Here is a 14,710-nt window from a genome sequence, read left to right on the forward strand (position 1 = left end):
GTAAGGCCGGGGTCACTGTGTTACTATGGTGACACGGCCACGACAGTATATGTGTGTATCATAGGGGCGAGGGTGTATGTGATTTTTTGAATGTGTGTGTGCGTCCCCACTCTCTGGGCCTTGTGTTTCTCTAACAGCAGCCAGTCTCCCAGCCACTGTTGAGAGAGCATGTTGGGTAACAGGAGTCTGGAGTTCCCCTGGACTCACTCCAGACCTCCTCTCCTTTCCCTCCTGCCTCTCTCCCACTATCCTCCCCCTCCTTCTCCCCTCACTTCCACTTGCTTCCCCTTGTTCCTGCTGGCTCTTTCACTTATGAGTGATATTGTGTGAGTGTGTGTCCATGTGGACATGATTGGCTTTTCCCAACAGCCTGCACTGTACAACTGCTGGTTTATTTGTTCTTCTCACAGTCGGTCGTCTCCTTTTGTAATTTTTTGTGTTTTACACACCACCCTTCCTTCGAACTCAAATCTTGGAACATTTTTCCCATTTAACCCTTGTAGTCTCTGTTTCTCTATAAAGCCAGTATTTAGAACAGATCTCAGATCAGCGTCTGTTGTCTCAGCACTCCAACACATCTGCTCTGACTCATTTTTCTTTAGTTCCCCATTCCAAAAATTAGAAATGAAGGCAGCTTTCAAAACAATTTGCTCCTATTTATGGCTCTAGCCAAGCCCAGTCAGACTACCATCATCGGCATATCATCACCATCACCATCTCATCACCATCATCATCATCATCATCATCATCATCATCATCATCATAGCAACAAATATGGGGTAATAGATGATGAAACACTGAATTTGTTTAGGATCTACCAAGGGGATTGTTCAGGTTTAGGTGGGCAGACACTTAGAAAAACTTACATGATTCAGATATTGAAAGGAAGTTATCCATTTCCTGTTTGAAATTATTACAAAGGCCAACTATATTTAACATATGATCCAGATTTATTATTCTTTGCTGGGGGGGGTTTTCATGTTGCAGTTCTGAGAAGAAGCCTGAATCCTCCAGCACACAAAGATAGGGACTGACAACTGATAATGAAAAAGAAAGTAGGTGTGCGAATGTGAAACATGTCAACAAGGCAGGACAAATACTGAGGTGGCCTGTCTTAGCATGTTCACCTGCACCCACTTCATTCAGCACTTCACAAGCCGCTGCACGCTTCTCCGACAAAAGCACACAACAGTAACTCACCCTGCTTTGCACCCTGAGCTGACAAAGCACCGCGTCACAGTTTCCGAAACCTCTCCTTCCACTTTTGCATCACCCTACATGACAAAAAAAAAAAAGAAGAAGAAAGAAAAGAAAACATAAAAGTCAGAGTATTAGTAAATCAACAGGTTCAGGTTATGAGTTACATTCAGTGCATTAGATGAGAATCCAGAAAATACACACTTCCATCTAAATTGTTCCCTCTTTTTAAAGAACATTTTTTGTTTAAAAGTGTTACTTTAATAGCTAATTAGTTGCTTTAATAGTTAATTGAAGTAACTATTGTTTATTACTATTGTGATAAAACAGAATGACTGAGTAAGAGGGAAAACATTGTGTGAATGTTAGTAATTTACAGAAAGTGTAAGAAAGTGAATCCAAGAAATGAGCAAACTTCACTTCTCAGGAAAGTCTTTTTCAGGAGATTTTAATGTTTATAAAAAAATGTTATGTGGTGTTTTAAGATGGTCATCTAAGAGTAAAAGGGAGATTTTATGTGACTAAGTAGATAAGTGACTCAAATTAGATCTTTTTATTTGTCTGGCTGGCCTTAAACAAGACCACAGAGTCTGGGATGTCTGAGCCACAGGCATTGAATGAGAACGAAACAAAGTCTGCTTCCTCTTTCCACCCATCAGCCGCTTGCTCCACTCACGGAGCAACGGATGTGATGTCACTTCCTGTTTGGTTTTCAGCTGCACTGCCGCAACTAAAGAAGCAGCAGCTTGGTGACAGCTGCGAGTGGAGCTGGAAACATGCAAATAAACAGGGTCAAAGGTTAGAGCTGGCTGATTGTAAGTGTTTGTAAGCTCTCACAGCTGCCTTTAAAGCGACATTACAGTCACTTAAACTTTTTTTTTTTGCTTGAAATTTAAGCTTGTTGTTTTTGACTGCATGGCTTTTACATAGGCGTTTCCAAATCAACTTCTGTAGCAGTAAAGGCTCAGAAATCATGGTGGGTGACATATTTGCTTATTTGCATAGCACAACAACCATACATGTGTCACACGTTCTCACTCACTTCATAATCCAGGGCTTCTTTCTTTTGTTTTGCTCTATAAATTTTTAAGAGTGGATTTTTAATCTAAGAAGAAAATTTTCCCTGGAACCCCTTATAAGCATATATTTAATACACTTTGTACTCCTAAATGCCATTGCCAGTGCACTTTGTATGATATGACACTGAGAATTTCTATCGGCCTAAAAATAATGTAGGTGGGAGTAAAGGACACAATACGCTTGTTTTGTTGGTGTAAATGATTCACATCTGTTTTGCACCTAATAACATCAGAACCCAATTTTATGATTCACAGCAAATTACTTTGCAGACATCTGAGGGTCCCTGACCCCTACTTTGAGAACCACTGGTATAATATATATATATATATCCCGTATTATCTCTTCTGCCAAAAAGCACGGCAGTAAGAAAACTCCAACTCCTTTGCCTCATCATCTGTTGTTAGTTGAGAGTCTCTTGGTGACAGACAGGCAGGCACTGTGACACCCAGCCCTGGTAATAGAAGGCAATTATAAGCCCTGGCAAGAGCTGTGGCAATGGGGAAAACTTTTATACAGCCCCCCTCCTGGGGCGCTGACATGCAGACACACTGAAATTAATTGCTACAAAACATCAGACGAGCTTGACGCACACATGCGCATAGTCAAACTCCTGGAAAGGAGAAGGATGAAACAATGCACATCATGCAACGTTACACTGATGCGCGTGAGGAGGAAGAAGAAGAAAGGGAAAGCAGCAAAGAGAAGCAGCGAAAAAACAAGTAGATCCCTTCCAACAAATCATGTTTTCATCTAAATAAAGAAGCCAAAGACAATAGACTCGGGTACCTTGGAGACCAGGAGGACTATTTCTCCATGGCAACCAGTGTAGTGTGTGACAATGCCGCATTGCGAGGGTTTGAACTGCTAAAGCTGTCTGGGAATGCAGAGATAGATGGGGGAGAGAGAAACTCAGAGAGTGAGACCCACGGAGGGCTGTCGGTGTGCTCGTAATGAGAACACACACTGTCACAATCCCACTGCGAGAAAAATGGAAGTTCATGACTTTCCAACTCACGTTATTTTCTTTTCTTTGACTCTTTAAGTCAATACAAAGAGAACTCCTATTCCTAACTAAATTATGACACTAAGCCTGTTTATGTTTCCGACAGTGCAAATCCAAATATCCTCATAAGTAAACATTTCTCTGGTGTTGCTATGGAGTCGTTCCCTTCTTAGAAAAAAGCAGCACCATGTGGCTCTTGTACAAGATTTATTTTAATTGTGTGGTGTATTGTGGCCAAGAGAATGTCAGGCTATATGCTGGGTGTGTGCTGTCGACACACTTGTGGATACATGTAGTTGTGTCGGCCCTTGGACACGATCACGTGCGTTTAAGTCAGTATTTGTATTCAATATGCCACGTGCGTTTGTGTGCTTACATTGCAGGACAAATAACGGAAGGTGTTTTGTCTTTGTAAGAGTTCTTCTTAAAAGGTGGCACTAAAACTTTTCACTTCCTGTTTGATCTCGCCTCCTTATACGTGTGTCAGAAGCTCTGGTTCGATTGAGATCCATTGTTCCATAAGACTCTGGTGGGGTTAGTAGTTTTTAAAATTTGGAGTTCAGAGGAAGGCTACTAGATGTTTCTTTCCAGACTGTGCACTGCTGCAAGTTTCGACACCGTCCTCACTCATTTCTCCTCGTCAGCATCGCCCGACAACCATCAACATGCAATCTCCTTTGTGTGTCTTTAGTTTTATTTGCAGTGCGCTTTATAGGAATTCATTACACTGTCTGCCGCCAGCGTAGGCAGAAAAATATTCCCTCAGCTCAGCTGAACTCTCACCCTCCTTTAATGTAAACACGGCTCACTAGTCACGTTTCTCCCATTAAGGTAAATGCTTGCATTATGTATGAATCTAGTCTCCTTAATCCAGTTGCACCATTAACCTGCACCACCACTCTTTTTCAAGGCCTTCTGTGAAGAGGAGTGGAGACAACTCTGACCTTCTTAATTTGTAATGGATAATTTAAAGCATTAGAGTAAATTAGATTACTGGTAATTGCATATCACATAAGATGTGTTATTCTCCCGCTGTTACAGGATTCGAGTTTACAAGCTGTGCTGGTGAATCTTCAGTCTAAGTGACCCAAAGTGACATTTGCCCCTCAAGCCTCAACTCCTTAAAAAACCATTGTCCCATAAGCCAAATGCTTCTGACAGATATTCATTTATTCATTCTCCCCTCTCTCTATTTCGTGCTTGTTTTTCTTTACAGCGGCCGCTGCTGTTATTGTTGTTTGTCGTCTTGTCTGTGTGCCTCGTCAGCCGTCATGCCCGTTGACACACGGCAGTCTGAGTTAAATGATTATTGTGTGATTGTAAAGGGTTGCAGGGCTTTCTGATGGAGACCTGTCTCCCCAGCCCTGTAGGCTATCCCACATCGGCAGTCTCCAGCTGGGGATAGAGGGGTGGGCTGGGGGTAAGGTGAGAAGGGGGAGGGAAAGGGGCATACCTGAATCAACCTGTCGTGCCTGCCCTCAGGCTCACCTGTCAACAACCCACTAACACTCGCTTTCTCTTTCACTCTCTGTCGCTTTCTGGCTCTTCTTTTCCGTCACTTCCTCTGCTTCTGTATCTCTCTTCACCCATTTATCTCCCTGCCTCTCACTCTCTCCACTCATTCACCTAACTTCTGCTCCGACATGAAAAACAAATAACTCTCACCTGAGCAGATGTGTCTGTGTCTCTCTCTCGCTTTCTCTCTATGACTGTCATTTTCACTTCACAGCAAGTTATTGGAAACAGCTTTGGCCATCGGACCCAAGGAGACTATTTGTCTTGGCAACTTCTGATCTCACTCAAAACTCAAATAAACTCTGGAGAACAGCTTAAAGGTGTGTGTGTGTGTGTGAGTGTGTGTGTGTGTGTGTGTGTGTGTGTGTGTGTGTGTGTGTGTGTGTGTGTGTGTGTGTGTGTGTGTGTGTGTGTGTGTGTGTGTGTGTGTGTGTGTGCTTTAACTGTTTGTATGACACTGAGTTTAGAGAGGTCATCCTTTGAGAGACGGGGTGATTTCAGGGTAAGTTTACCAAATTTTCAGTAGCTTAGGCGATGTGTTTATAGCTCTTAGTTCACAAAGGAAAAGATAAAACCCAAACTATCTCCCCTTTCTTGCTATTCTCTCAATAAATGCAAAGGTCCAAGGAGTAAGCAGGATGACGGTGTGGCTGTCTGATGCAATACTAAACCCACGCTGCATAAAGAATCTCCTCCACAGAAACAGATGTGGATGGGCAGAGCCCTGCTTGACTGTGGACTAAAGCAAAGTTTCAACTCCTGACAAAAATCTGAAGACTTTAGCAGAATAAAAACAGGCCTGTTTTCTGTCTGCTGTGAGTACGTGTGCGCGTGGGTCACACCCAAACGTCTTTACTAAAGAAAACAAATTAGTTGCTTTTTAGTCTGGACGCTGAGGCCACATCTTTCTGCCTCCCTCACTCCCTGTCGCTTCCTGTCTGTCTCTCTGCCCATATGAAGACGTCAGCACTGTGAGGAGCACTTGCAGCCAGCTCAGTTAATCAGCCAGAATGAGGAGTTTTAACCCAGTGTATGAAATACACTGAAAATAAATTTGTCTTCTGCCTGGTGTCTTTCTCTGCAAACTGAATGGCATAAAGAATCTAAAGAGGATGGGTACATTTAGACAGCTTAGTAAACCAGATTATTATCAAAAGTTTCTTAATAAAAAAAAATCAGATTGCATAGTTAAAACTACATTGTTTATACTAAATAACTTGATCTTGAAATCATATTTATTTGGTTAATTTCTAACCCTGATTGACAAGAAGGAAGCAAAAAGAAAGCCCACTGGGGTAGATGCTGGTAGATGCTACCCTTAGCAAACACTGGTACCGTCAGTTTTTATCCCAGGTACAGTTTCTTCTAAGGTTAGCTGAATCAGATCTCACGACAGTCAATAACAGCACAACAGGTGCCTTTTATTCCATTCAGTAGCGCTTTAAATACAAACTTTTTTTTCCCTAGCAGTAGAATCAGTGGCCATTGATCTTTCTTTTGATCTAAAACACTAATGTGCACAAGCTTCTCAAGTCTGGAACATTTCATCAAAAAGAACTTCACCGCTTTGGATGATGAACACAGAGCTGACCTGTTTCTGTATGCATCGGTCCTGTCAGCATGCTGGGGTCACCCACGGATTATGGCACAAGAAAGCGTTTTGTGGCAACCTTTAAATGTTATCCGTTGCTGTGAATGCTGCACGGTGTGGGGAAGCCCCGACTTTTGAGTGTGCTGCCGGTGGGTGACTCATCGGGAGCTGAAAGGTCAAGGGTCAGATCTTTTGTCACAAGCATCAAACAAACAAGCTGGGTACTCAGTGAGTCACACATCCTTTGGGACACATGTTGGGGGGGGCAACTTGGGGTGGTCTGTGTGATGTTTTTTGTAATTGTCTGTCACCTACCACCTGCACGAGGCAACAGCGGGCAGATACGAAGACAGAACAGCTATTCGATGCTGCTGCTCTGTTTCTTCATGATATACCACGACGGCTCTTGCTTCACAGCCTGCGGGGTAATATGACAAGGAGGGATGCTTGCACTGACTGAGAGAGTGAGCAGATTGTTTTTCAAACATCACTGAGGCCTAAAGCTTTAGTAGGTCAGCTCCCATAGTAAAAGAACACTTGTGATCTTAAAGTCTCGCTGCTAACACAAAGCCCCCCTTCCACATTGGCATTCCTGGAGTCCTCTGAAAGAAAAAAAAAAAAGGACTAACTGTTTCAGAGTAGCAACAGGTGGTGTGCTCTAATCTTCTGCATTGTATTGTCATGGGCTGTGTTAGATTTCAGTAAGTGAGCCAAAGTTTATAATGACTGGAGCACAGAGTGGAGGTGTCAAGTATTTAAACAGAGACATGCTGCTGGATGTCTTCCCCAAAAGCAGTTTCCAGAATCCCATTAGATCCATTTGGCTTGTCACGCATGTCAATTAGTCCAAATTTTCTGTGACCTCTTTGCATTACCAGTTTCCTCAATGTTCCTGCGATTTCTATCCCTCTCACGCCTGCTCGTGTTTTTTTTTTTTCACGGCACATCTCACTCTACATGTAAAAAGGTCAGGACACATAGCCTTACTAATGTCGCTTTCAAAAACTTTGAGAAAAATGACATTTATCAAATAGCCTCCTATCATGTTCTCAGCTTCTCTCCCCATCACCATATGACTATGGGCTAATATTCAGCCTGTCACTCTGCCCGAGACGATCAGGCCTCCGCTCTTTTCCCATTTAATTATCAACTCTGGCTGTATAACACATCCAGGCCACATCTAATTTTTATCATAATAAAATCACCCCCACTTTCCCACTTGCTCAAATGAAACTATGATAGCTCTATTCTGTGCTCCAAAATAACCAGGCCCCGTTCACTTTTCTCTCTCTGTCATTACATTACCCCTCCCTCGCATCTCCTCTGCCAGATTGTGTAACATCCAGGCTTCGGTAGCTGTCATCACCCACCTTCTAATCTTGGTCCGCCCATCAGGGGAGCACACCTGTATGCTAATGGGAAGGGATTGCACCACCATTTGGTGTGGGCAGCCCAGGAGGTGAGGAGGTGTGACGGAGGAGCGGGAGTGCCTGCCTGCCTGCTTGACTGCCTGCCCCGTCTACCTGACTGACTGCCTGGCGTTGGCTTCTGACAAATGCCAACACAAATCTTGGTATTTGCGCCCACATATATATGTGGGTGAGAGGATTCTCTCGCAGTCTCTATTTTCTATTTTTTTATGATTCTCACCCTTCCTTCCCACCTTCTTCATCTCTTTTTTTCAGCCTGCATCCAATACTTCAATATTTTCACATATTTATTTATTGCTCTCCCTTCCCTCTCCTTCTATTCCTTTGTTCCAACTCCTCTTCATACATGCTCTATCTTTTCTTTTTGGCTTCCCTATCTACTTCCTCATCTTTCCTTGCAGATTGGAGCATGATTAAATATTAACTAGTGCTCATGCAAGGTATGCTTGTGTGTGTGTGTGTGTGTGTGTGTGTGTGTGTGTGTGTGTGTGTGTGTGTGTGTGTGTGTGTGTGTGTGTGTGTGTGTGTGTGTGTGTGTGTGTGTGTGTGTGTGTGAACAGGGTATGGTTGCTGCATTAGGTAATGTTAGTTTGTTTGTTTTCTTTCTCACAAGCTGCGAGAGCGTTGGAGTTTCATCAGGCGAGGACTCCTCTGGCTGGTTTGTGTGGGCAGAAATGGGGAACACACCGATGAGACGAAACCAGCTGACCCACACACACACACACACACGCGCGCGCGCATATAACATGAGCATCTACACATACAGACTAATTCTCCTTCTCCTGCCCTTACAGCATCTGGCTTCCACCCCCTCCATGCATCAGAGTGAAGAGAGGCCCAAACAACCACTGTGAACTGTTTATCATCTTTATTACTTTATTACTTTTCTGAGAGTTTTCCCTAACCTGATTTTATTACATTGTCATCAGATGATGAGTTCTCTCATCTGCACTCTCTGCTTTCTTCTTTGCTTTTCCACAAATTTATCGGCCTTGGTAGCTGACGCACGGCAGCGGTGGTGGATGCAGACAGGAGTTTAGATTTGGTATCATCACCTTGCCAGGTTTAAAGTAATTTTGTGTAACTCACCATTATTGTACCCTCTCTTCTGGTCTTTTATCCTAAAAGTAACAGGCCCATGGAGGAGTAAAATCCTTGTGGCTGAAAAGCAAAATATAAATCCAAATGTTAACAGTGTGTGTGCGCACCCATTCATATGAATGGGTGAGTGTGTCCAAACTTTTGACTGGTACTGTATACGTACAGTATGTGGATGAATAAACAGAATTGCACATTCTCCAGCTGCACGGTCTACTCCAGGCATATTTGGATTTTGTGAAGGAGCCTCTGCTCCAGATCATCCATAATATATGACAGAATTTTGCTATCACTCTAATGGGGGTAAACAGAGACATTTGCCAGAGGCTGAATGGAAAATGCCTGCAAGGGGATGCAATCCAGCAAATACCAAATGCCAATTGTGCATACCTGAATGTTTTGTTTTGCTACCACATCAATCGATCTATCAGTCTGTCTTGGATTTTTAATCTCAGCTTGATTGTGATTTCATGCTTGTGACACCAGCACCCGGAGAGCCAGTTTAAACGTGGCCTAAAGGCCTTTTAATGACTAATTCTTGAAACTAAATCAAATTATATTTAAAGAGCGCAATCTCTCACCAGCAGCATCTTTTCTCTCCCTCCCTCTCCTTCTCTCGGACCACCTCAAAGTTTCCTGCCCACGATATTTCCCAATGTGGTTGCTTGCATATAGATCCAGTCAGCAGCAAGGGAAACACATCGATTTCCCGTCAGCATCCACCGAGGAGTGCAGGCGCTCCAGCCGAAGCTGGAGCAGCCGGGGTAACATCGGTATCCCGCAGGCGTCCTGGCAGCTGTGCGCAGTGCTGTTAATGCGGCCCATTAGGCCGCTGAGTGGCAGAGAGATTCCCTGAATATTGAGCCGGGGACACCCCTCAATTAGACAGATCGCCCCGCACCTCGTCAGCATCCCCGCCTATCTATCCTCATTAATCAATGACACCGCCGAGAGAGATGGAAAGTTAATTTAGAAGAAGTTTGCTGCCATCCAGCAGTTTGCAGTCTTCTATTTCTTAGCCCACTGCTTTAGAAATGTCCTCTTTGCCCCACTTTTTATTTATATAGAATAAGCATAACCTTCAGAGAAACGCATGCCAGTACAAGTTATAACAGTCTGACTAACGGTTGTTCTAAAGATTAGGCGCTAAACACACTTGTAATCTTGTTTTGACCGAAATTGTAGCGCAAGTTATTAGGACTGTGTTTAAAACATGCTGGTCACTTTTGGCTCGCTTAGAGCGTCTGTTTAAACGCTAACAAAATCCACGTAGAGCAGTTTGTCTGTTGCACAGAGTGGTTACGACTCTATCGTGAGTTAAGCTGCGCTTTTAAACACGGGACCGTAATTCTGCCGCTGACATTAGTTATTGTGAACGCTGGACATGATTTGCACTCCAGTCTCTCATTCACTGCCAAGCAGCGATCAGCGTTGCCTCAGGAAGTTCCAAATAAGGACAGGGGAAATGGAAACCCACCGGAATAGGTCCTTATGTAGTCACGACCTTATAAGGCACGGCGGAGCAGAGCTTTCCGGCAGCAGCGCAGCCTGCTGCACAGATGGGAAATCCAAATCAAATCTATGGGACGACCGGGAGAGAGCAAGAATAATGCTGCTGTCGGAGCGAGCTGTTTGGCTATGAAGATACATTGATTCAGGACAGAAGAAGAGCGGCGTTGTCTTCACAATTTACTGTTAGAGCTTAATATAAAGTCTCTCCTCTCTGTTTTTCCCCCCAGGCCAGCGTCATGTGTCCTCCACTGCAGTGCCTAAATATGGGCTTCCTCTGCTCCAAATATGGACATCTACGTCACAAGAGGGTATAAAAGGAGCGGGGAAACCTCTCAGCTCAGAGAGAGCCCTGAGAGCCCACAAGAGCAACTGTTAGAGCAGAGATAGAGACAAACAAATAGATCTCACTAACAGAAAAATCACATTAAAAAGTAAAACGTCAATTCAAAACAACATTCATCCAAGAAGGTAAAACCTGATTGGATAAGTAATTTATTACAAAAATCAAAATTAATCAACAGATTAATTTTGATGAATCTTAGGGAATGAGTATAAAGGAGACGTTTGATTTTTTCTGAAAAGACAAGTGGATCTTTACTCAGCTCTAAGAGAAACAAGGAAAACAACAGGACAACTGGAGAACAAGAGTCACGGAGTAAAGCAGAAAGCTGCATCTTGCTCGGCATCTGAAGAAGTGTGCTGCGCTCCCCGAGCAGGGCTAAGTGATTCCTTCTACCTGCGAGGCACTGCTCTTCCAACGTGCGCCCAGCCTCCCTGCACTCAACACCAGCCACCAGCGCAGCCTCAGCCCTGCAGCTTCAGCACCAGCACAGGATGGCTGCAGCCAAGACTGAGATGATTCTCCCAGCCCTGCAGAACTCAGAGCCTCTGAGCTTTCCTCACTCCCCCATGGATAACTACCCCAAGCTGGAGGAGGTGATGATGCTCAGCTCTGCAGGGACCCCATTCCTGACTGCGTCCGCACCAGAAGGTGCCGGCTTTGGCTCTGGAGAGCCAGGAGACCAGTATGACCACCTTGCTGGAGGTAAGATTTGGAGATTTGCTTCTATTGCTTTGGGTTGTCTGTGCTGTGCTTAAAACGGAATTAAACATCAAACATCTGCTGAACTACACTAAACCAAGAAAGAGTTCATAGAAACAGCTGTATGACTTATAACATTATTATTTAAGTTTGCTCTTTATTATTATTTTACTAGATTAAAAAAATCATACCTGATTTAACTTGACATTAAGATTTTTAGTCATAAGTCTACTGCATGTAGTTTTTCAGTCTTTAAGTACAGTTGAATTTTAGCAGATTAAACGTAGTAGCTTAATGCCATAATATTGTATTAAATGCAGAGAAACAAAAGAACCTTACTTAACACTAATTTATCGACAGCTCTACATCCTTGTCGGGTCTCTAAAGACTCAGACGCTGCTCTGTCACCGCATGCTTCTCGACACTCCTACAGCTCAATTCAAATTGCATTCCTAAAACCAGCTGAACTGCAGTTTCGGTAATCAATTGCCTCTGGCTCTGTGATGGGTTTTAAGAATCTGAACGCTGTGTTTGTGTGAGTCAGTGTGTGTGCTTGAGCTTGTGTAAGACAGGAAGACAGAAAATGAAAGAAAGATCGAGAGTTTGAGCAAATGGTAATGTGTCTAGAAAGCGTGCACAGCAGCTCCTGTTGAGGTTTAGAAGACACAGTTATAGAGTTGAGAGGGGAAAGAGTTTAGTTGGAGGGTGTTTCTCTGCGTGGGCACCTGTCTGGTCTGTTACAGGAGAGAGGGGTGACATACTGGCCACTGCTCTGGCAGGATTCCCTCTCCCTCCCTCTGGATATTGACAGTTTGATTAATGTCTCTCCTTTCTCTGTGCTCCCTGCAGATACGTTACCTGATATCCCCTTCAACTGTGAGAAGCCAGTGGTGGAGCAGACTTACCCCACCCAAAGGCTGCCACCCATCTCTTACACAGGCCGCTTCACCCTTGAGCCCGCCACCACCTGCAGCAATAGCCTCTGGGCGGAGCCCATCTTGGGCCTGTTCACTGGGCTGATGAGCAATGTCGCTCCCAGCTCCAGCTCTTCCTCCGCAGCCTCACAGACCACCTCATCCTCCTCTTCTTCAGTCCCAGCTTCCTCGTCTTCCTCGCCTTCTTCTACCTCCTCGTCCTCATCTCAAAACTCCAGCCTCAGCTCTTCAATTCACCACAGTGAGCCCAACCCAATCTACTCAGCTGCCCCAACCTACTCAAGCCCCAACTCCGATATCTTCCCAGACCAGGGCCAGGCTTTTCCCAGTTCAGCTGGAACAGTGCAGTACCCACCCCCTGCTTATCCCAATGGTAAGACCTGCAGCACAAGCTTCCCTGTGCCCATGATTCCTGACTACCTCTTCCCTCAGCAGCAGGGAGAGATCAGCCTGGTCCCCCCTGACCAAAAGCCCTTCCAGAGTCAGTCAAGCCAGCCCTCCCTCACTCCTCTGTCTACCATCAAGGCTTTTGCCACCCAGACTGGTTCCCAGGACTTAAAAAGTGTCTACCAGTCCCAGTTAATCAAGCCCAGCCGCATGCGCAAGTACCCCACCCGGCCGAGCAAGACACCACCCCACGAAAGGCCGTACGCTTGCCCTGTGGAGACCTGCGATCGACGCTTTTCACGGTCTGATGAGCTGACACGTCACATCCGCATCCACACTGGTCAGAAACCCTTCCAGTGTCGCATCTGCATGCGTAACTTCAGCCGCAGCGATCACTTGACAACACACATCCGCACTCACACTGGTGAGAAGCCCTTCGCCTGCGAGATATGCGGACGCAAATTTGCCCGCAGCGACGAGAGGAAAAGACACACAAAGATCCATCTACGGCAGAAGGACAAGAAAGCAGAGAAGGCGGGAGCAGTGGTGGTAACAGCAGCGCCGGTGTCAGCAGCTTCACCTCCTTCCAGCTACCCCTCTCCCATCACTTCCTATCCTTCTCCAGTGTCTTCATACCCCTCTCCAGTCACCTCCTGCTACTCATCTCCTATCCACACTTCCTACCCATCTCCTTCCGTCGCCACGACCTACCCATCAGTGTCCATGTCCAGCACCTTCCAATCCCAAGTTGCCTCCTCCTTCCCCTCATCAGTGGCATCCAACATCTACAGCTCCCCCGTCCCCACCCCGCTCTCAGACATGCAGACCACCCTTTCCCCAAGGACAATTGAGATCTGCTAAGAATAAGCAAAGAGAAGAACTTTTTGCGTCTCTCTACACCTCTCTTTCCTTAAGGTTTTTTGAGGGGAAAGAAATAAGCATCAAAAGGACTTTGTTTTTCCCCTCCAAAAAGCACTTTTCTGCTCCCTGTGCAGTGTAAGGTGAATCTTGAGATTTACCTGAAAGAGAGAAAAAGACACATGTCAAGGACTGGGCAAAGACAACAGAAGATGAAAAGGGAATTTTTTTTTCTGTCTCTGTAAAACAAATGCAGCACTTCAAGTGCATTTGGGACTCTGGAGATAGAGAAACTGGCATTGGCGAGTCTCTGTTAAAGGTACACACAAAACCAAGAGACAAACAGACTGCCTGCAGTTGCAGTTGCAGTCCTGAGGCATGCTCGTCCTTGCAGGCAGTCGTACAGTACAAAAGACATTGAATGATATACATAAGCTATCATATATGTATATTGTACATGTGCCATGTTTCGTTTTTATCATTCTTTGGTACCACTGATGTGAACAGTTGTTTGCATATTTGCATTGTATTATTTGAAGTGAGCAGGGCCATATTTTCTACATACTTTCTCTATTATGTAGTGATGATGCTGTGATACGTTTCGACATTGTTTGAAAAAAAAAAAGCACTTAAGTATTCAAGCATGAGTAAGAGTGATGTTAGTTTCTGTTTGTAAATATCATCCACTGGTACTATCTCTTTCTCTCTTTCTCACATGTGACATATCACTCAGTTATATGGAAAAAGAGAAAAAAGGAAAAAAAAAAATACATTTTTAGAAAAACTAAACAAGACAAACGCTCCTGTTATTTGGTGCCTTTTGTGAAGCCTTGTTGATTGTGTGACTTGGCTGAGCGCGAGAGAGGATGCACTGCATCTCGCCTTAAGGGTTGAGGGAATATTTTTGTTACAGAATGTACACAGAGGGAGTGAAGGGACGAGCTACGAGGGCACCGCTTCATTTTATCAGAATGTAAGCAAAAAAGGATAAAAAAATTATGAAATATATTTTTGTAAAACTGAAGTGTAAATATCTACATCTTCAAGAGCTGGAATGTTGAA

The 14,710-nt window shown here is 44.4% G+C and overlaps 1 protein-coding gene across 1 annotated transcript; it reads left to right on the plus strand.

The window, feature by feature from the left end:
* The first annotated feature begins 10,754 nt into the window (after nt 1-10,754).
* On the plus strand, nt 10,755-14,404 carry egr1 (early growth response 1). The gene is made up of 2 exons (XM_030739398.1): nt 10,755-11,471; nt 12,318-14,404. Exons 1-2 carry the CDS (start codon nt 11,261-11,263, stop codon nt 13,649-13,651), a joined length of 1,545 nt encoding a protein of 514 aa, XP_030595258.1. The 5' UTR covers nt 10,755-11,260; the 3' UTR covers nt 13,652-14,404.
* Nucleotides 14,405-14,710: the final 306 nt, after the last annotated feature.

This window comes from Archocentrus centrarchus, chromosome 10 (genome assembly GCF_007364275.1).
Source record: "Archocentrus centrarchus isolate MPI-CPG fArcCen1 chromosome 10, fArcCen1, whole genome shotgun sequence".
Taxonomy (NCBI): Eukaryota; Metazoa; Chordata; class Actinopteri; order Cichliformes; family Cichlidae; genus Archocentrus; species Archocentrus centrarchus.